A 21050-nucleotide genomic window follows, 5' to 3' on the forward strand; every position below is an offset into this window, starting at 1 on the left:
CATGTTTCCTTCACGTGACTCTTTTGTCCATTCCACACCAGGACTCCAGGTTGAAGATTCTTTGGGTATACTTAAGTTGCAGCTTTAAGAGCTAAAGCAGTTTGAGAGCTAGAGGTGCTGAAAGGGTATCAGCGTTATGTGGATGGCAGTATCTGCTGTTTCTTCACTCTCTGGGAAAGCACAGGAATATATCAGAGTGTGCAATAGCCCTTAGAGATGCTGAAATACTATACATTAAATCTTGCGTTTATGAATTTCTTAGAATGTCCAGTTTTTTCCTTATGTTGAATATCATTTGTTCAATATTTGTTGTGTGCCTCTAATGGGTTATGGGTTTGCCAAAATATTGATCCTTTCAGTCCTTGCAGTGGCTGAGCAAGGCTGAGCAGAACTGCTCTAGCTGGTTGCTTCCACCTGGCTGCAGTTCCCTTTTTTTACCAGTGTATGCGTGTGTTGTTCTTTCTGTGTCAATCAGTGTGGTTTAAAAAAGAGTGGGAAGCATTGAGTTGATTTACAGTGATACCCTGCTCATTGTATATTCCTACTTTTATACATATTTCTTGCTTATAATTATGTGAAGATATCTCTTGAAACATCAGAGTTATATTATAAGCAAGAAATAAAAAAAATCATGTTTCTTTGGTCTTTCTGACATAGTTGTAACAGAATGAGTAATGTTTAATTTGTATGTTTATGTTGAGGGCCTGATACTATTTGTGCTGCTTTTGTAGATCCTTCCCTGGTTGAGCATATTGGTCTTGATAATCCAGAACAAAAATCATCTCAGAGAACAGGCAAAAAATTACTGAAGACTTTAGCAGCACCTGAAATGCTACCCTTATTGGATCATTGGAACGCTCAAACTAAAAAAGTCTCACTCAGAGAAATAATGTCAGAAGAAATTGCCTTACAGGAAAAACATGATTTGGTATGAGTTAGTATAACTATTAAGCCTTTGTCTCTGACTCTAGGTTGATTGTATGTTTACTTTGTGATTTTCATTTGATTCTGTATTTCAGGAGATTGGGCTGTATATGTTTTTTAACTTTTAGCATTTATCTCTGTAAATTTTTTAATTCTTGAAAAACATGAATGAAATCTTTCATTTAAAGATAACTTTATTAACAAATTAGTAAAAAGAAATGTCTGTCTTGCTATTAAAGAAATATCCAACCTCAAAACAATTTTTTTTTTCAAGTAGGCTGCGTGGAACCCAATTCAGGGCTTGAACTCATGAGCCTGAGATCAAGACCTGAGTTGGAGACCAAGAGTCGGTTGCTTAACTGACTGAGCCACCCAGGCACCCCAAAACAAAATTTTTAGAGAAAAATTTAAAAACTTATGAATTTGAATTAAAAAATTAAATACTCTTCTTTTTCTAACTTTTCAGTCAAACAGTTCAAACAGAAACTTTATTTTGAACTTTATTTTTGTTCCTTATTCACCATAACAAATTTTGTGAAGGTAGGTGTAAGTCAATTTGGTTTCTTTTGCATTACTTCTTAGCCTTTTTTGGAATTCTGAATGTTAGTATCAGAATTTCAGAATCAAAAAGGAAAAGACCCGGAGGTTATTTAGTCCAATTCTCAAAGAGAAGAAATAATTTTTAGATGGTGATCTTAAACATTTTACTTTCTTACTCATTTGACTACTCAAAGGAGCACCTGTATATTTGGCTGAAATACATAGAATTGGGACATAGGAAGAATGATGAGATTCCTCCATGTTCATACTTATTTTCCCCAGTTATCTTATTAATTAAATTGGAAATAATGCTACTAATGGTAATGCTACTATTACCATGTTTACCTAATCCAAGAACAGTCTCTTTGGGTAGGGTCTTACAATGTAGTGTTGTTTCAGATATCCTCTTCATTTATATGCGTAATAAATCAGAGAAATGCATTTTCTTAAAAAAATAAGGAAACTTAGAACTTATGTCCAAATGATGTGACACCTTTTGTTGAAATGCCATTTTTTACTACTGAAACTTTGAAACTTAACTTTGTGGTTTTAATCTGCCTTTTAATCTCTCAGTGTAATAGTGAACAGATGAGAATCTTTGACTTCCCAACTTAATTCATTTTTTTTCTATCAGTGATTTTTGCTTATTTTTCTATGGGTTAGGTAATAGAAGTTATACTTATTTGGTCCTAAGGATACTTCTCCTTAGGTAGAACTTCAGTAAGAAAATTTCTTGATGCTTTCTTTTCACTCTTTGTCTCCAGAGGAGAAATACACTTTGTATTTTTTTAAGCAAAGAATATAAAATAAACATTAGGCATAATATATGAGTAGAATAATTATAAGATGGTTAAGATTGTAAGTTTTCAATTTATTGATGAGACCTTAAAATTTGTGGTTTAGAAACTCTTTGACCTTGTAGAGTGCTAGTAAATCTGATCACTGAAATTTTAGTAAGTTCAGATTATAATGCTTATCATGAAATATCTTTAATTCTTGAGGTGGCTTGTTTCTATTATTTACTCTTGTGACGTGTTCAGCTTTACCAGGCTCTTCTACTGGTCAGATTGTCACCTATTGTGGATCCTCTTTTATTGTTTGGTGTTACAAATGATCTAAATATGCTAGGCTTCAAAAGCAACAATTGTTTTATGGTTGTTCTAGATTATTATGATTTTTTATATTTTTGAGTCACCTTTGAAATTTTATAGGAAGTTATTCTTCAAATATTAGCATCTTTGTAGCAAACAAAAATATTATGTACTTATATCACAATGTCAACAAATTGTCTTAGAGTTAGCAATCACTTTAAAAATGTTTACCATAATCCTAGGTTAGAATTCAAAAAGCACATTTTAGGAAAGTTCTTTAGTTTGGCAATTTAAACAGATCCAATCATGACTTGTGAAAAAATAACAATCAGTGACAGTTCTCATGCAATTATTTTGGAGTAAATGTTTGTGAAAATTTTTTAAATTGTGAATTTTAAGATTTTCTGTCAACCTGAATTTGCAACTTATTTGTACATTGTAGTTTCTGCCCATTGAGGAGAATATGTTTTTGAGGACGTTGTTCACAGCATCACACAGTGTCCATTTTATGAGGACCCATGGGAGAAATTTCTCTCAGGTCTCAGTACCAGAAAAAGCTGTACTTCTCCTGAGCAACTGGTTTGTTTTTATTTTATGGACACTGAGAATCTTTATTTCCCCCTTTGCTTTGGCCACTAAGAAGCTCAGAACTGAATTTGTGGCCCACCTTTAGCAATTGTACAGGATTTTGTGGCATGCATTTATATACTAATTTTACTTGCTAGCTTTTTCCTATATTCTTTTATTTTCTACACTCTGACTTCTTCATTTATTTATATCCTGTTTATATGTTTATATATTTTTATCTTTTTTATGTAATATGACTGTGCTGGGTGTGTATATGTGAGAGTATATATATATATATATATATATATAAATTAACAGCTTCAGATACTTTGCAAAAAATGGGATATAAATAAATAGTGCAAGAATACTTATATTACTAATTTCAGTCTTTAATCAGTGAAGAAAGTGTGTGATTGCTTTTAAATTACTAATCTTTTTGCAACAAAATAACCATGCTTTTGGATCAGCGTAATTAGTTTTATGAATTCTGTCTGAAGGATGATTTTTATCTCTTTTGTTTGTTTTAGAAAAGGGAGGCACTTATGTTTGAAAAAGATTGTGCCACTAAACTAAAGGAGAAGCAGCTCTTTAAGATATTTCCAGCCATTAACCAAAATTTTCTGGTGGACATTTTCAAGGACCACAAGTGAGTGATAGGATTATATGTAGTTTCTATTGTGATGTCATTGAAAGCGTATCATTTTAATTTTTCTGATAATTCATAGAGGCATACTATAAGTCATTTTTTTTTAATTTATTTATGATAGTCACAGAGAGAGAGAGAGAAAGAGAGAGAGAGAGGCAGAGACATAGGCAGAGGGAGAAGCAGGCTCGATGCACTGGGAGCCCAATGTGGGATTCGATCCCGGGTCTCCAGGATCGCGCCCTGGGCCAAAGGCAGGCGCCAAACCGCTGCGCCACCCAGGGATCCCTATTATAAGTCATTTAAGTGCAGTGTACATAATATCGGAAGTGAGCAGATTTGGGCAGTTGGTTCATAGTCCGCTAGTGTATATGTGCTTGTGTGTGTACCTGTTTGCTTTTGTGTCTATATATAAATACTTATTTCACCAAAAATAGATGGTTTTATATGCTGCTTTTTGTTGGTATTTATTTTTCTAGTCCATACTTAGTAATAGGTTTTTTTTAAGTCCATAGAATAATCCACAGTAATCTAAAAGTGATTTTTAAAAAGATTTATTTTGTTTGTTTGTTTTCCATTATAATGGTCATCTCTGTTGTAAAAATCCAGAAATAAAATGTATCCCTTCAGCTTTTCCAACTTTTCTTTTTTACAAAAATAAAAAAGGCACATAAAAAACCTTCACTGCTGCCATTCCTATATAGATAGATGCTTTTCCCCCAGAAGTACTGTAATTTGAATGAACATGCTCCTCTTTTTGGGCTTCTTGAAACCATGGTGCACTAAGCTTCCTTGAATATACATTTTTGCACACATATATGAATACTATTGTAGGCTAGTTCCTAAAGTGAAATTGCTGGTTTGGAGTGTATGCATTGAAACTTTTTACAGCTAGGGAAGCCTGGGTGGTTCAGTGAATAAACGCCTGCCTTCGACCCAGCACATGATCCTGGAGTCCTGGGATCTGAGTCCCACATCGGGCTCCCTGCATGGAGTCTGCTTCTGTCTCTGCTTGTGTCTGCCTTTCTCTGTCTCATGTATAAATTTAAAAAAAAAAAGAAAAGAAAATTTTTACAGCTAATGCCAGTTTTTTTTTTTAAAGGACTTTCTGTATTAATTATATGTACTGATAGTGTAACCCGTCTTGGATAATAAGAATCTTTAAAACTTTGGCCATCCTGATAGGTAAAATATTTCATTGTTGTTTAAATTTAAAATTTCTTGATTATTAGGAAAGTTAAGACTTTTTCATTAATTTCTTTTTCTACTTATTACTTTTTGCCTGTTTTCTGTTGGTTTCTTTGTATTTCTTTTGATATTAGTGAGAACTCACTATATATTATGTGTAGTTGTCTTTGTTGCTATAGGTTATAATTATTTTTCTACACTGATGTTTATCACTTAACCTAGATTAGTCTTTTCGGGCATATACATGTTTTTATTAACGTGTTTTATCAGAAAATCATTTCCTTTATGGTTTCCAAGTTTAATGTCATTTTAAGAAGTCTCTCCTACCCTAATATTATGAAAATACTTTCTTCAGTATTTTTAATAGTTAAAAAGTTTTAATTTAGCACTTCCCATTTACCCATGGGTTTAAAGTTTTCTAAATTATATGTGTATGGTATGAGGTAGAGATTTAACTTGTTTTTCCAAATAATTAACTGGATGAATAGATCAGCTTTACTCACTCATACAAAATATAACCACTACTATTTGCTCTTTTCCAAAATACACATTTTTCTTTTAAAGACTTCAGTTCTTTTGAGCTCTATGTTTGGTTCTGGGTTTCCACCATATTGTTTTAATTATCATAGTAGTACAGTGTGTTTGATGTGTGGCATGTTTGGAATACTTCTGGTTTGAATAATATATATTTCAATCTTACGTGTTTCTTAAATTTGTATTTTAGCGAGAGAGTTTTAAATAGGTGCCTTTTTATAATCGCTTGAGAATCTACTACAGATTTTTTTAGTTTATTAGTGTATTTCTTTTTTTTATTAGTGTTATTTCAATCATAATAGTGGATTTCTAGAATAAAACCTTTACCTTCAGATTTTTGTTTTTGATGGTTTCTTTTAAAAAAAAAAAAAGTTTATTTATTTAAGTAATCTTTATATTTAACATGGACCTCGAATTCAGGACCCCAAGATCAGGAGTCACATTCTCTACCAATTGAGCCAGCCAGACACCCCTGATTTTTTTTTTTCTTTAAATGCAGGGTAGGAATTAATTTTATGATTTTTGCAGCAGCAATTAAATGAGATTGGTCTATAATTTTCTGTTCTTGGGTTATCTTTGTTAGATTTCGTTTCAGGGTTTTATTTGGCATTAGTCTTAATAAAATAATCTGGAAAGACTGCTATTTTTCTCTGTGCTCAAGAAAGTAAGTAAATTAGTACTTGAAGGTTCTGGAGTTGTGCCTTTTCAGACAGAAGGTCTTTAGAATCTTTCACTGTCTTTTTAAGGTTATTACTTTGTTTAGATTGTTTTTTTCATGAGCCTTTTCTGGTAGTTTGCTAAAAAATCAATTTTACCTTAATTTTCAAGTTTATTATTGTTATATATAATATACTTTGATAATTAAAAACATTGTTTTGTATTTGGTTGTATCCCTTTTTCCTTTCCGGATGTTTTTTTTCTCTGTGCTCTGTTTTGCTCTTTATCAGATTGGCCCTTTTAAAAGAACAAGCTCTTGGTTTATTGATCAAAGTCTATATTATGTTCTCTAATCATTTATTTTTTGTCTTTAATTTTGGTGATTCATTTTCCTTTCTGTTTTTGATAGTTCCTTTTTCTTTCTTTTTTTAAAAAAATATTTATTTATTTGACAGAGAGAAGGGGAGAGAGAATACAAATAGGGGGAGCTGCAGAGGTAGAGGGAGACACTGGCTCTCCACTGAACAGGGAGCCCGTTGTGGGGCTTTATTCCAGGACCCTGGGATCATGACCTGAGCTGAAGGCAGACACTTAACAGACTGAGCCGCCCAGGCCCCCTTTTCCTTTTTTCTAAAATTTGTTGATGTATTTTTAACTCTTTGGTTAGTTTTTTTCCTTTCAGTCTTTAATTTAAACAAATACATTTAAGGGTATGAATTTTTCTTTGTATAGCATTTTTGATATATATAATATTTTGGTTTTGATGAATAAATAGTATTTTCATTTTCATTATTTTTCAAATAATCTCTAATTCAGATTGATATTCTCTTTTACCTGAAAGTTTTTATATTCTTTTTTTTTTAAGAGTGTTTAATTTTCTAAATGGTTTGATGACTTCATGGAGGAAGAGTAAGGATTATTGTTTATTTTGTTTTGTTGTATTGAGGTAGAAGAATGTGACCTGGAAGAGTTCTTTTTTTTTTTTTTGGAAGAGTTCTTTTTAGGATTTACAATTATTACATGAATGTGCCTTTGAAAAGGAATATTCTCTGCTAAGTATGTAGAATTCTAAACATGTCACTTAAATCAAATTTTAATGGTATTATTCCAATAAATATTTGCCTATTTATTTTTGCTACCTAACCAGCTTTTTTCTTAGAATTAAGTTTAAAATCTCCCAAGGGGATAGGGATTAGGGGAGTGGCACTGGCATGGCAACTCTCTTTTCTGGGGACCCTGGTGTAAGATGGCCTGATATGAAACAACCCAGAGTTCTGGGACTGAGTGAGTCTCTTCCTGGGGATGCCCAGAATGATGGGAGTCAGCCAGGCCCTTCAAGGTAGGTGGTCAGTTGCCTCCATTTGTTGGCCAGCAGGTGGATAATTTTTTCAGTTAGCAGTAGCTTCCCCTTCATCCTGGTAAGAAGGGTAGGGGGTAGGGGGGTTTAGTTACTGATTATATATATGCCTATGATGTAATCTTCCAGGGCCATCCTCCTCTAACCCCACCAATGGTGTACACTGCTTTCCAGCCCCATGAGTAAGCAAGCCTGTGATTTTAAGGGCTATTTAGGATAGATAATTGCTAGTAGCTTCTAGCCCCTAGGAACTTCTATTTGTTGAGCATATATGAGGCAGCAAGATAAGAGGGCTAGTGTGGTAGTCCAAAATGGTTCCTCATCAAGAGTTGTCTTTACTAAATTGAAGAATAGCAAAATATCACAGTACTTTGGTTAACTTTTTATCACATTTCATAAATATTCCTTTGTGGTCAGCTCTTCATTAAGTATACATGTTATGGAAGAGATGAGAAGCATAAATAGCCTGAAATAATGAGCAGTATACAATCATTTATAATGTGCTTTGGAATGAGTACCTTTAGAAATTGGAACATGAGTTTCAAGTCTTTGTCAATTTATAGAATTTGATGTTACATATTATATAGAATCACCATGAAAATATGCCTGAATAATTAGGGGTGAGAGGTAACATAGTGTTTTACTTTTTCTTTTTTAGGTCCCTGCTTAGAATTTCTTTGACTAGAACCTTATGGTTTAAATAAAAAGTGAAATTTCAGTGTAAAGATATATTGTCTGTGCTTGATGTTTAAGGAAACTGAAACCATGTGTGAATCTAATAAGAGACCTAAGAAGTGTAGCTGATGAGTTAAAAGTAAGATTTGTTGTAGGTGATCTACCTGGAATAAAAGATCAGGAAATGAATGAATTAACAATATATAACTTTTTGCATTCATTTACAAAAATTAGTTTTTGAGTGCTTATTATTTAATAGTTTCTTTCTGGTCATTCTTGATTTTGAGATACATGAACATATAATGTCAATGTTTAAAACTTAGAAAAAAAATAAAACTTAGAAGTAAGCAAATTTTTCATACTCTAAAAAATGTTTGAAGGATTGCTTATGTTAATGTTTCCATATAACTTTTATTTTTTTAAGTGACACTATATTTGTAACTCTCTACAGCTATTCATTAGAACACACAGTTCAGTTTCTAAACTGTGTTCTTGAAGGAGACCCTGTAAAAACGGTCGTAGCGCAAGAGTTTGTTCACCCAAATGAGAATGTCACTTCTCATACTACACAGAAGTCTAAGGAGAAAAAGGTATAGAAAAAAAAAGTATAAAGTTACTTATTTTTACTATAATGGTAAATCATTGTATATGAAAATATAATTGGTTTATTGATATAATTTAATGATTATTTCTCACATTTTAACCAGATTGGAAATTTAACCACTAATAATATATTTGATTTAGGATATCTGTTTGCTCAAAATAGTGAATTTATAGTTGGTCATGCTTTTTTCTTCAATATCATTGTGTATGTCAAGCACTTGAATTTCTGTAACTTTTTGTGTATAGGCTTTATTACAGTAGAGTATGAGACTTAATTGAGTAGCAGTGGGGTGGTAATATGATGGGTTTTAGGGTGTAAATATGTTAAATATGTAGGCAGAAATTTTTAACCATTTGAGAAACTGCTAAACTTTTTCCCCAAAGTGGCTGTAACATGTTCTCACCAGCAATGTACGAGGGTTACAATTTATCCACATTGTCTCTGACCCTTGTTTGAATTCTGATGATAGCCTCCCTAGTGGGTGGAAGTTGTCTTAAGGGTACCCGGGATTTGTTTTAATCAGGTATGTTAAGATACTGAGACTTGGAAATGTCATGAAGGAGGAAATTTATTATACTCAATAGATCTCTAGAAACAGGAGGTGTGGCCTGCCACCCAGGACCACATGCAGAAGCACCAGAGTCAGTGAGGAGACAGAGGGAGGAGAGGGGAAATGTGGGCAAGAGCCTTTTTTGTGGTTTCTGTGGAGAGGAATGGGTGAGGCAGGGCAAGTGGGTTTAGGATTGGCTAGTTTGAACATTCTCGGCAGGCACCAGAGGGTAAAACTGTCCCAGGTTTTCTGCTGTCTGGTGTGGGTGATTAGGCAACGTGAATTGTGGCCCTGAGAGTGAGAACCCCATAAAGGAAGTGGTTGAGACTATGGGCTCTAGATTGGTTTACATAGCAGATGAGTTGTTTGCTATTTCTAGGAATTAGCCAACCTCAGGGTTGAGGGTACTGTCTTTCCAGGGGGTAGCAAGGACCCAGATGTCAAAGCATCAGGAAACAGGAAATAAAAGAAATGGGTTAAAAAAGAAGTAGTATCTCATTGTCATTTGGATTTGCGTTTCTCTGATGACTGGTGATGTTGAGCACTTTATCATGTCCTTATTGGTTATTTGTATATCTTCTTTGAAGAAATGTTTGCTTGTATTCTTTGCCCATTAAGACATTTATGTATGTATATATGTATTTATTTATTTATGAGAGACTGTGCGCACATGCAAGCAGGAGTCGGGCAGGGGTTTGGGGAGGTGCAGAGGGAAAGAATCTCAAGTGGATTCCCCACTGATTGTGGAGCCCTACATGGGGCTCCATCTCATGACCCTGAGATCATGACCTGAGCCTAAATCAAGAGTTTGATACTTAACCCACCGAGCCACCTAATTGCCCCTTAAAAATGTTTATTTTGGACTTGTAGTTCTTTTTATATTCTAGATACAAGTCCCTTGTCAGATACGTGATTTGCAAAATTGTCTTCCATTCTGAGGGTAGTCTTTTTACTTGTTTGATGAGGTCTTTCATTTGAAGCACAAAAGTTTTAATTTTGATGATGTGCAATTTATCTTTTGTTACTTGTACTTTTGGTGTTATATTTAAGGAAACATATTTACCCGTGGGCAGCCCCGGTGGCTCAGCAGTTTAGCACTGCCTTCAGTCCAGGGTGTGATCCTAGAGACCCAGGATCGAGTCCCACGTCGGGCTCCCTGCATAGATCCTGCTTCTCTCTGCCTCTCTCTGTGTGTCTCTCATGAATAAATAAAATCTTAAAAAAAAAAAATGTTGCCTTCTGAGGTCATGAAATTTTTTTTATATTGTCTTTTGTTATGTTTTTTGGAGTTTTGTTTTTTTCTAAAATTTTATAATTTTAGTGCTTACATTTAGATCCTTGATCCATTTTGAGTTAATATGGTGTGAGATAGGGGTCCAAGTTCATACTTTTGCATGTGGATATCCAGTTATCACAGAACTACTTATTACAAAAACTGTTTTTCCCCCCTCTGAATTTTCTTTAGCATCCTTGTCAAAAATGAATTGACTGCAAATTTATTGCTAGACTGTCAGTTCTGTTCCATTGATCTGTATGTCTGTCATCATATCAATACCACATTGCCTTATTATGGTAGCTTTGTAATAAGTTTTGAAATTAGGAAATATAAGTTTCCAACTATGGTCTTTTCTTAAGATTGTTTTGCTTCTTCTGGTCCCTTTGCAGTTCCATGTGAATTTAGGATCAGCTTGCCAATTTCTATAGAGAAAATGGCTGGATTTTTTTTAAGCTTATTTATTTATTTATTTATTTATTTATTTATTTATTTATTTATTTATTTAGCCAGTCAGTCAGTCAGTCAGTCATTCATTCATTCATTCAGTCAGTCTAGTCTCCACATGTCTAACATGGGGCTCAAACTCACAACCCCAAGAAGCGTGTATTTCACTTGGCCTTTGTTAATGGTGTTATAGTAATAAACCACATCACTATGAAATGGATATAGAAATAAATCATGGTTTTATTTTATTTTGAAAGAGAGTAGCTATTTGAGAAAGCATTTCTCATATACTATGTTTTTCTTTTTCAAGAATAAGAAATGAAGCGTCTCTTCCCAGAGAACCGAATGTGATTTGCATTTTTTAGTCTGAACGCCAACAGAGAATCTAATGCTAGGAAATATTTATGTTCATACTGTTAAGCACTGTGACTTTTCAAAAGTCATAGAAAGCATTTTCATTATCCCCTTCTTGCAAAATCTTTGATTTTTATTAGAGATGCAAACCATATATTCATAGAAATTTAAACATAGGGCAGCCCAGGTAGCTCAGTGGTTTAACACCACCTTCGGCCCAGGGTGAGATCCTGGAGACCCAGGATCGAGTCCTGTGTCGGGCTCCCTGCGTGGAGCCTGCTTCTCCCTCTGCCTGTGTCTCTGCCTCTCTCACTCTCTGTGTCTCTCATGGATAAGTGAATAAAATCTTAAAAAAAAAAATTTAAACATTAATATGAAACAAGCTTGTTATTAAGTACTGGTGAGAGTGACATAAGGATGTAGGTCTATGAATATTCTTATGTGAGAGAGAGCCTTGTATTCTTTCATAAAGTAGATTGAGTATTGGGACGCCTGGGTGGCTCAGTGGTTGAGCGTCTGCCTTTGGCTCAGGGTGTGATCCCTGGTCCGGGGATCGAGTCCCACATCGGACTCCCTGTGAGGAGCCTGCCTCTCCCTCTGCCTGTGTCTCTGCCCCTCTCTCTGTGTCTCATGGATAAATAAATAAATAAAATCTTTTTAAAAAAATTGGGTATTTTGCAAAAATAAATCAATTGTTATTTACAGGTTTTTAAAAAAGATTTTATTTATTTGAGAGAGAGAATGAACAGTTGGAGGGGCAGAGGGAGAGGGAAAAGCAGACTCCCTACTGAGTGCAGAACCCAACACTGGGCTTGATCCCAGAACCCTGGGATCATGACCTGAGCTGGTCAGCCACTTAACTCACTGAACTATTCAGGCACCCCTATTTATAGATTTTTGACTTTGATAATGAATTAGAAGTATGTGGATACCTTTATTTTACTCCATAATTCGTTTTTTTAAAAATATTTATTTATTTATTCTTGAGAGACACAGAGAGAGAGAGGCAGAGACACAGGCAAAAGGAGAAGCAGGCTCCATGCAAGGAGCCCGATGTGGGACTCAATCCCGGGCCTCCAGGATCGTGCCCTGGGCTGAAGGTGGCACTAAACCACTGAGCCACTAGGACTGCCCCTTAATTTGTTTTAAACCTCTAGAATTCTTGGGGTTAAAGAAAACATGTAATGAGTTGAGAAGATTACACAATCAACTATTATATATTAGACCAGTAGTTTTTTTTTTCCCCAACCTTTTGTGACTTTGGGATTTGACTAATAGGAAATTTGAAACAACAAAAAAAAGATCAATTAGTAATGTATGTATTATATAATACATATAATATTAATATAATAGTTAATATATATCAAATGATACCACCTTAAAAATTAAAGTAGCATTTTTTAAAGATTTTATTGTAGAGTATATTATAATCTTTGATAATATTTCCATTTTAGTGACAGTTTTCAGCTTTTAGGAATTTAACAACCTGTTTAATTTACTTTTAATTAATCATATCAGAAAAGCATGATTTGTTTAGGAAATTTAAGATTATATTTTTGGAGGAATTTTGGGATTGAATTTTCATAAAATGTTCATTAAATTACTTGGTATGGCACCTGATACTTGGAATTCTTTTAAGCTTTTAAGAAAATCCACTTAAATCATAATAATTGATCCCTATTCCCACACCCCAGTGACACGCTAAAAAATACATCAGATTGCTGTTTGCAAGCAGTTTTCTGCAAATAGTACTTTAGAAATGGGATAAATGAAAAACCAAAGTGGATATAGAAGTCACTATATTTTGCTGTTTTGTTTTGTTTTTTTTTTTTTAAATTTTTATTTATTTATGATAGTCACACAGTGAGAGAGAGAGAGGCAGAGACACAGGCAGAGGGAGAAGCAGGTTCCATGCACCGGGAGCCTGACGTGGGATTCGATCCCGGGTCTCCAGGATCGCGCCCTGGGCCAAAGGCAGGCGCCAAACCGCTGCGCCACCCAGGGATCCCTATTTTGCTGTTTTTTAAAAACACTGACTTAATATTTTAGAAGTCATCTTCAGAAACCTGCAATTTTCTGTTTGGTGGGGAGTATTGAGGCATCATTATTATTTTCATTACTTTGTGTTTCAGAGTTACTTTTGCTTGTTTATTAATTTTAAGGGTCTTTTGGAAAGTTACTTGAATGATAATTTGGAAGGCGGTTACTTGATTGATAATTTTTCAAAAAGCTCAAAAGTCTACTATAGTGGCTGGTTGGTAGTAGTCAGCTGATTGAAAACTGTCCCGTAAACCTACTTATGATTTTTAATTTTTACTTTTAGATATGGACATTGCATGTGCCTTTGTGTTTTATTTTTTTATTATTATTATTTTTTAATTTTTATTTATTTATGATAGAGAGAGAGAGAGAGAGAGAGAGGCAGAGACATAGGCAGAGGGAGAAGCAGGCTCCATGCACCGGGAGCCCGATATGGGATTCGATCCCGGGTCTCCAGGATCGCGCCCTGGGCCAAAGGCAGGCGCCAAACCGCTGCGCCACGGATCCCCGTGCCTTTGTTTTAAAAAGAATATTATTTAATTATTTTATTGATCGTTTTTTAAAACATATAAATTGAAATATACCATTACTACTTTTTTTTTTTAAGATTTTATTTATTCATTCATGAGAGACACAGAGAGAGAGAGAGAGAGGCAGAGACACAGGCAGAGGGAGAAGCAGGCTCCATACAGGGAGCCCGACGTGGGACTCGATCCCAGGTCTCCAGGATCAGGCCCTGGGCTGAAGGCAGCGCTAAACCGCTGAGCCACTGGGGCTGCCCCCATTACTACTTTCGGTGACTAGACTCTATAGGTTTACAAACTAAAATTTGGAAAATTTTGCATTAGCTAATTGAGTTTTATTCTTTGAAGATCTTGTGTTTTCTTTTTTGATTTGATTTTGTGACCTAATTATATTTTGATAATTTTAGAAAACTTTTCAACATCTTTTAAGATAAGAGTGACTAAAGAAGAGGTTCCTTATAGCATGAAAAAGTTAATGTAGTTGCTAAGTGCATGACTTACTAGGTAGACTTTGGGAGAGTCTGTTTTCTGAGAAGAAAGGTAAAAAATTGTGGACCACAGTTTTCATATACATTTCCTGAAGGAAAAGCCTGTATTTTTTTACTTTCTTTGTATTTTATTTATTCTATAACATCTTATAGGCAAAGAAATCGAAAGAGACTGAAGATACACCAAGTGAACCATCTTTCCAGGATTTTGAGTACCCAGAGTATAATGACTACAGGGCAGAGGCTTTTCTGCACCAACAGAAGAGGATGGAATGCTACAGCAAAGCGAAAGAAGCTTATCGGATGGGGAAAAAACACGTTGCCACGTTTTATGCCCAGCAGGTAAAAAGGAAAAGTGATTACTGTTTCTTTCTTTGTCACTTAATGATGTATGAATAGTGTCCTAAAGCAGGTAATACTCTTATTGTACTAGATTAAGTTATCTGGGGAATGTAGCTTATATAAGGGACATAAGATATCCTAATGTATAAGCAATGTAAGGTTCTGAGAATTACCTCTCCTTTGAAATGCTCAATTTCTATGGTTTCTTTTGCATTTATGGCTTACATGAATTACAGTCCATATTTTCCTTAGGATAAATTCTGTCAGTACTGCTTCTAAACAGATACAGGTTTTCTGAAGGAAAGACAACAGAATGTTAATCTTGACCATCTCTGGGTAGAATTACAGGGGACTTGTGCTTTCTGTCATATTTGAATATTTAGTAGTGTATCACTTTTATGGTCAGGAAAAGAGTTACATTAATGTCTTTCAAGGAAGTAAAATTTTGACTCAGGCTCATTGGACATGGTATTACAAGAAACTTGTCTGATTTCCTTTTTAGCTTTGTGGTTCCATAATGGCTTGCTTTTTTGATAGAGGGGAGAAAGGTATCAAACTGGTATAACCCTGTGAGCCCCAGTATACCTTGAGGAAAGGCTTCGGGGGTAACCACAAGGTGTTGAAAGGAATGAGACCAGGATTATCAAAAGGTAAACTGATGGATTCCTTCTTGAGATAGGTGATGTTTAAGTCTTCCTCTTCAGTGATTTTTAGATCAGAAAATATATTAGAAATGATGATTTAGTATTTTAAGAACTATGTTATTAACTCACTAAAATTAACCTAAATTTTGGTGTATTCTTGCATATTAGCCCATTGCATTATTTAAAATTTTGTATATGTTATTCCCTTTTTATTTTACCTTTTATTTGGGGTACTGTTTGTTTCCTTATTGCCTTCTAAGTAGCAAATACCAAAAGTTTTTACTGGTGATCTATTCATAATAAAAGGGTAGTCTCCATGAGCAGAAGATGAAAGAAGCCAATCACCTTGCTGCTGTGGAGATCTTTGAGAAAGTCAATGCCTCCCTGCTGCCACAGAATGTTTTAGACCTCCATGGGCTGCATGTGGATGAAGCTATAGAACATTTGATGACAGTTTTACAGCAGAAGACTGAAGGTAGGACTGTAGTAATGACAAATTTTTAGTATAGAATATGTATTTGCTTATATTAGTAAACTTGCCAGTTCAGGAGAATCTGAATTTGCAGGATATCTGTGCCATTTATAGGTGTTTGTATTAGGCTCACTCTTCAAGGGGACCTTCTTGGAAAAGAATCCTCATTGACATAGTCATTAACATTTTATTTTCCTATTTCATATTTGTTTGTTTCAGGAGTTTTTATTTAAATTCTAATTAGGTAACTCCCTATTTCAGTTATATTTGTATTCCTTTGCTGTATTTATTAAAGGGAGGGCATGGTATAATCTGAGAATCCTGTGTGACTTAGAAATGGAACCTTTCAGGAATATCCTACATATCTGTGCAGTAGACATTTATTAAAGTTAATCGATATTTTTTTTAAAAGATTTTTTATATATTTATTCATGAGAGATACAGAGAGAGAGAGATAGAGACATAGGCAGAGGGAGAAGGAGAAGGAGGCTCCATGCGGGAAGCCTGATATGGCACTTGATCCTGGGACTCTGGGGTCACACCCTGAGCCAAAGGCAGACGCTCAACTGCTGAACCACCCAGGCATCCTGAAGGTAATAGATATTTATGAGATGTCAGTTGTTTTTGTTTTTTTTTTTTTTAATTTTTTTTTTTATTTATTTATGATAGTCACAGAGAGAGAGAGAGAGAGAAAGAGAAAGAGAGGCAGAGACACAGGCAGAGGGAGAAGCAGGCTCCATGCACCGGGAGCCCGATGTGGGATTCGATCCCGGGTCTCCAGGATCGCGCCCTGGGCCAAAGGCAGGCGCCAAACCACTGTGCCACCCAGGGATCCCGAGATGTCAGTTGTTTGATAGGTATTTAATAAAATGCAGAAGTAAATAAGGTGATAGTTTTACAGAATTATTATAGAAGTTAGGCTTTCTGAGTGTTTGTACTATGGAGGTGCTCCCTTTCTCCCTTTTGCTTGTATTTGGTCTTCATAGGTCAAGAAAGGGCCCCTGCTTCTTCTCTAAGTTCTTATTCCCAGGGCTTTGGGTGAGGATCTTTTTCCATCCAATATCATGTACTTCATATACATTAAAGTATCTTGTTTCTTTTTCATTATCAGATGGTAGCATTTAGAAAAATTCAATCTGTTTTAGTTACTCCAGACTCCAATACTAGAAGTCATCTCCTTTTATCCTTACTAGAGTATTTTTGAATTCTCAGTTGACTTTTTCTTTATCTTCCATTTTATTTTGGAGACATGGAGTCCCATGCTTCGGCTATGACCTCGTAGCTCCATAACCCTGCCCTCTCACTGATAGCTATATTTTTCTGGTTAACTTATACATATATAATATTATATATATAATATGCATATAGGGAGGCTTTGTACTATACTTTATACAGGTTTATCAATTGAGCATATATCATTTGTAATTAATTAAATACTTGATTAAATATGATTGATATAGAGATTGGGAGTTCATCTGTTTATCATAAAAACCATGTTGAAAAGTTTACAGTAATAGAATAAAACACCTAAGTACCCATGAATCCAAGTAGTAACATTTTAACCATGTATGCTTTATATTTTATTTTTACTCTTCCCTTTGTATTCTTTTCCAGGTATTTTTAAGATTTCATTTTATTTACTTTTAAATAATCTTTACACTAATGTGGGGCTTGAACCCACAACCTTGAGGCCAAGAGTTGGCATGCTTTACCAACTGAGCCATTCAGATGCCCCCTTTTTTCCCCAATCATTTTCTCTTTCTTCTCTTTCTAGTGGAAATAAACATCTTTCAGTTTGGTTCCTGCCTAGTTTTTAAAGTACCTTTACTATAGGTAGACTCATCAATAATCAGTCTATACTATTTCTTTTGTGCATTTTAAAAAGTGAATATACGTGGTTTCATACTATATCTTAAACCATACTTTATTTTTACCCAATATGGTTTTCAGGATATACTCTTGTTGATGGTCTGACTTTATTTATTTATTTACTTACTTATTTACTTATTTATTTAAACATTTTATTTATTTATTCATAGAGACACACACACACACAGAGAGAGAGAGAGAGAGAGAGAGAGGCAGAGACACAGGGAGAGGGAGAAGCAGGCTCCATGCAGGGAGCCTGATGTAGGACTCGATGCCTGGTCTCCAGGATCAAGCCCTGGGCTGGAGGCGGCACTAAATCCACTGAGCTACCAGGGCTGCCCTGGTCTGATTTTTTAAATTGTAACTGCTATATAGTATTCTGTGAGTGCATCGTAATGTATCCATTCCTCTCTCACATTTAGTTATAATGTCACAGTGAACTTTACTTTGTATATCACCATGTGTATTCTTATTGCTATCTTTTTCCCTGCCTTTTTGTATTAAAAATTATGAACCCATAGAGAAATTGAAATAATCATATAGTAAACATTCATATATCCTTTACCTAGATTGATCCCTTGTTAACATTTGGCCACATTTGTTTAATTTCTTTAAAATTGCTTTTTGCTGAGGCATTTGAAAATAAGTTATTAAACATCCTGGTACTTTACCTCTAAATACCTCAACATGTTTATCTCTTGAGAACAAATCCATTCTCCTACATAATCACAGTACCATTGTCACTTTTAAGGTCATTTAACATTGTTAAAATGATATTGTCTAATACGCAGGCCACATTCATTTTCCAGCTGTATGGAAATGTCTTATGTAGTTGTGCCATTTTTTCCTCCTTTAAGGCAGGATCCGGTCAGACATCACATGTTCCAGTTGATTGCCCATATCCTTCAGGAATATAGAAATTGTTTGGGGTACCTGACTAGCTCAGTAGAGCATGTGACTCTTGATCTTAGGGTCATGAGTTTGAGCTCCACATTGGGTGTAGAGATTACTTAAAAAAAAAAAAAAAGGGAACAGTTCCTCTGCCTATTTTTGTCTTCTATGTTGTTGACATTTTTGAAGACTCCCAGCCTTTGGTAGATTGACCTATAGTTTGTCTGATTTTTTCTTCGTGATTAGATTCAGTTAATTTTGTTGGTGAAATTACATAGGTGATGTTGAGTTATCCTTGGTGAACACATCGAGATACACACACACACACACACAAACACACACACACATATAGTTTGCCCCATTATTGGTGTTAAGTTTGATTTCTTAGCTAAGGTGGAACTCTAGAAATCAAATGGATTTCTCTATGTAAATGTCCTTTTTCTTTGTAACTAACTAGTAGTTTTTGGCAATTGATACTTGGCAGCTGTGTGAATAATTGTTTTCTTGCAGTATTTCACCTAGTAATATTAGCATCCATTAGTATTTCACCTAGTAATATTAGCATCCATTAGCATCACCAGTAATATTAGATGGTCCTTGAATGAATCAGTTATTATATTGGTGGTTACATAATGGTGTTTTGTAATTTGTGTGCATTCTGTGTTTATTATTGTTATTATTATTTTTTAAAAGATTTTATTCATTTATCCATGAGAGAGACTGAGAGAGGCAGAAACACAGGCAGAGGGAGAAGCAAGCTCCCTGCAGGGAGCCCCATGTGGGACTTGATCCCCAGTCTCCAGGATCATGCCCTGGGATGAAGGCAGGCGCTAAACCACTATGCTCCCTGGGCTGCCCCATTCTGTATTTATTAACAGACATTCCTTGATAAAGGATCTCTATCCCCTGGTGTTTTTTTAAATAGAATTTTGGAAACCTTTGAGAAAATCTAGAAAACAGTAATAAAGTTTAGAAAATTAAAAATCTAAGCAGTTTAAATATATTATTTAATCTAGAGAAAAGAAAACTTATTATATAGAAGTATTATAAGAGAATATTCTGTCTATAGAGGATGAATAAATAATTTACTCTATAAAAATTTGATTATCTTGTAGGCATCAAGGATAGAGCAGTTAAAGAAACATGGTCCCTATTTTTATGGAATTTGCTGTCTAGTAAGGTACATGACAGTGAACAAATAGTTACAAAGTAATTAGCATTGCGATACAAAAGTACAGGTTGCCATGTTACATTTAGCATAAACTCCCAAATCTCTATATAGTCTCTGCCTACCTCCCCATTCTCATCTTATATTTTGCTCCTTCTCCTTTTTTTTTTTTTTTGAAAGTTTTAAAAAACTTGAGAGAGCGAGCATGCAGGACAGAGGGAGGGGCAGGGGGAGAAGCAGACTCCTCACTGAGTAGAGAACCCAGTGTGGGGCTCAGTCCCAGGACTCTGGGATCATGACCCTAGCAAAAAGCAGATGCTTACCTTACTGAGCCACCCAAGCACCCACTCCTCCTTTTCTGACTACTTACCTACCCTGTCATTTCTTGCTCTCCAGGTTCTAACAGCCTTTTGCAGTTTTGTGTATCCCAGTATTTCTAAAATGCTTATTGTATAGTTGATTATTAAAATCTGTCTTTTATGGCCAGGAATTATTGAATCATCATTGTTGAGTTTCATTCATTACCCCCAAAAAATTTCTAAATAAATAAATAAAGGGTAGATATTCTTTTCATTTTATAGATGAGGAAACTAATGACTTAAAAAGTTTAATGTAAAATAATAAATGTTAGTAAAGATGTGGAGAATTGGAACCCTTTATGTTGCAAGTGGGAATGTAAAATGGTGCGGCCACAGTGGAAAAGGTTGGCATTCCTCAAAAGCTTAAACATAGAGTTACCATATGACCCGTATGTTCTGCTACTAGTTATGTACCAGACAATTGAAAACATCATTCATTCATACGTAAACTTGTACATGAATGTTTACAATAGCCTAAAAGTGGAAACAACCAAATGTCCATCCAGCAACTGATGAAAGGACAAAATTCGGTGTATCCATACAATGGAATATTATTCGGTCAGAAAAAGAAATGAAGTAGTGGTAATATGCTACAACATGGATGAACCTTGTAAACATGCTTTGTGAAAGAAACCAAGTACAAAAGGGCCACTTTTTTATATGATTATCATTCATGTGAAATGTTCAGAATAGAGAAACCAATAGAAACAAAGTACATTAGTACTTGCTGGGGCTAGAAAGTATGGAATGTGGAGTGACAACTAACAAGTATAGAACTTTTCTGAGATGATTTGCGCAATACTGTGCTATACTAAAAACCACTGAACCATACATTTAAAAAAAAAATGA

General features: G+C 34.8%; 1 protein-coding gene across 1 annotated transcript in view; it reads left to right on the top strand.

Annotated features, from left to right (window-relative positions):
* The window catches only part of N4BP2 (NEDD4 binding protein 2), an 86561-nt gene that overhangs the window by 56316 nt on the left and 9195 nt on the right, over window positions 1–21050 (top strand). Inside the window, 5 exon segments of the mRNA XM_055325960.1 lie at window positions 732–928; window positions 3650–3768; window positions 8628–8766; window positions 14610–14798; window positions 15749–15917. Coding sequence (XP_055181935.1) covers window positions 732–928; window positions 3650–3768; window positions 8628–8766; window positions 14610–14798; window positions 15749–15917 — 813 coding nt within the window.

Source organism: Nyctereutes procyonoides, unplaced genomic scaffold (assembly GCF_905146905.1).
Source record: "Nyctereutes procyonoides isolate TBG_1078 unplaced genomic scaffold, NYPRO_anot_genome, whole genome shotgun sequence".
NCBI classification, from domain to species: domain Eukaryota; kingdom Metazoa; phylum Chordata; class Mammalia; order Carnivora; family Canidae; genus Nyctereutes; species Nyctereutes procyonoides.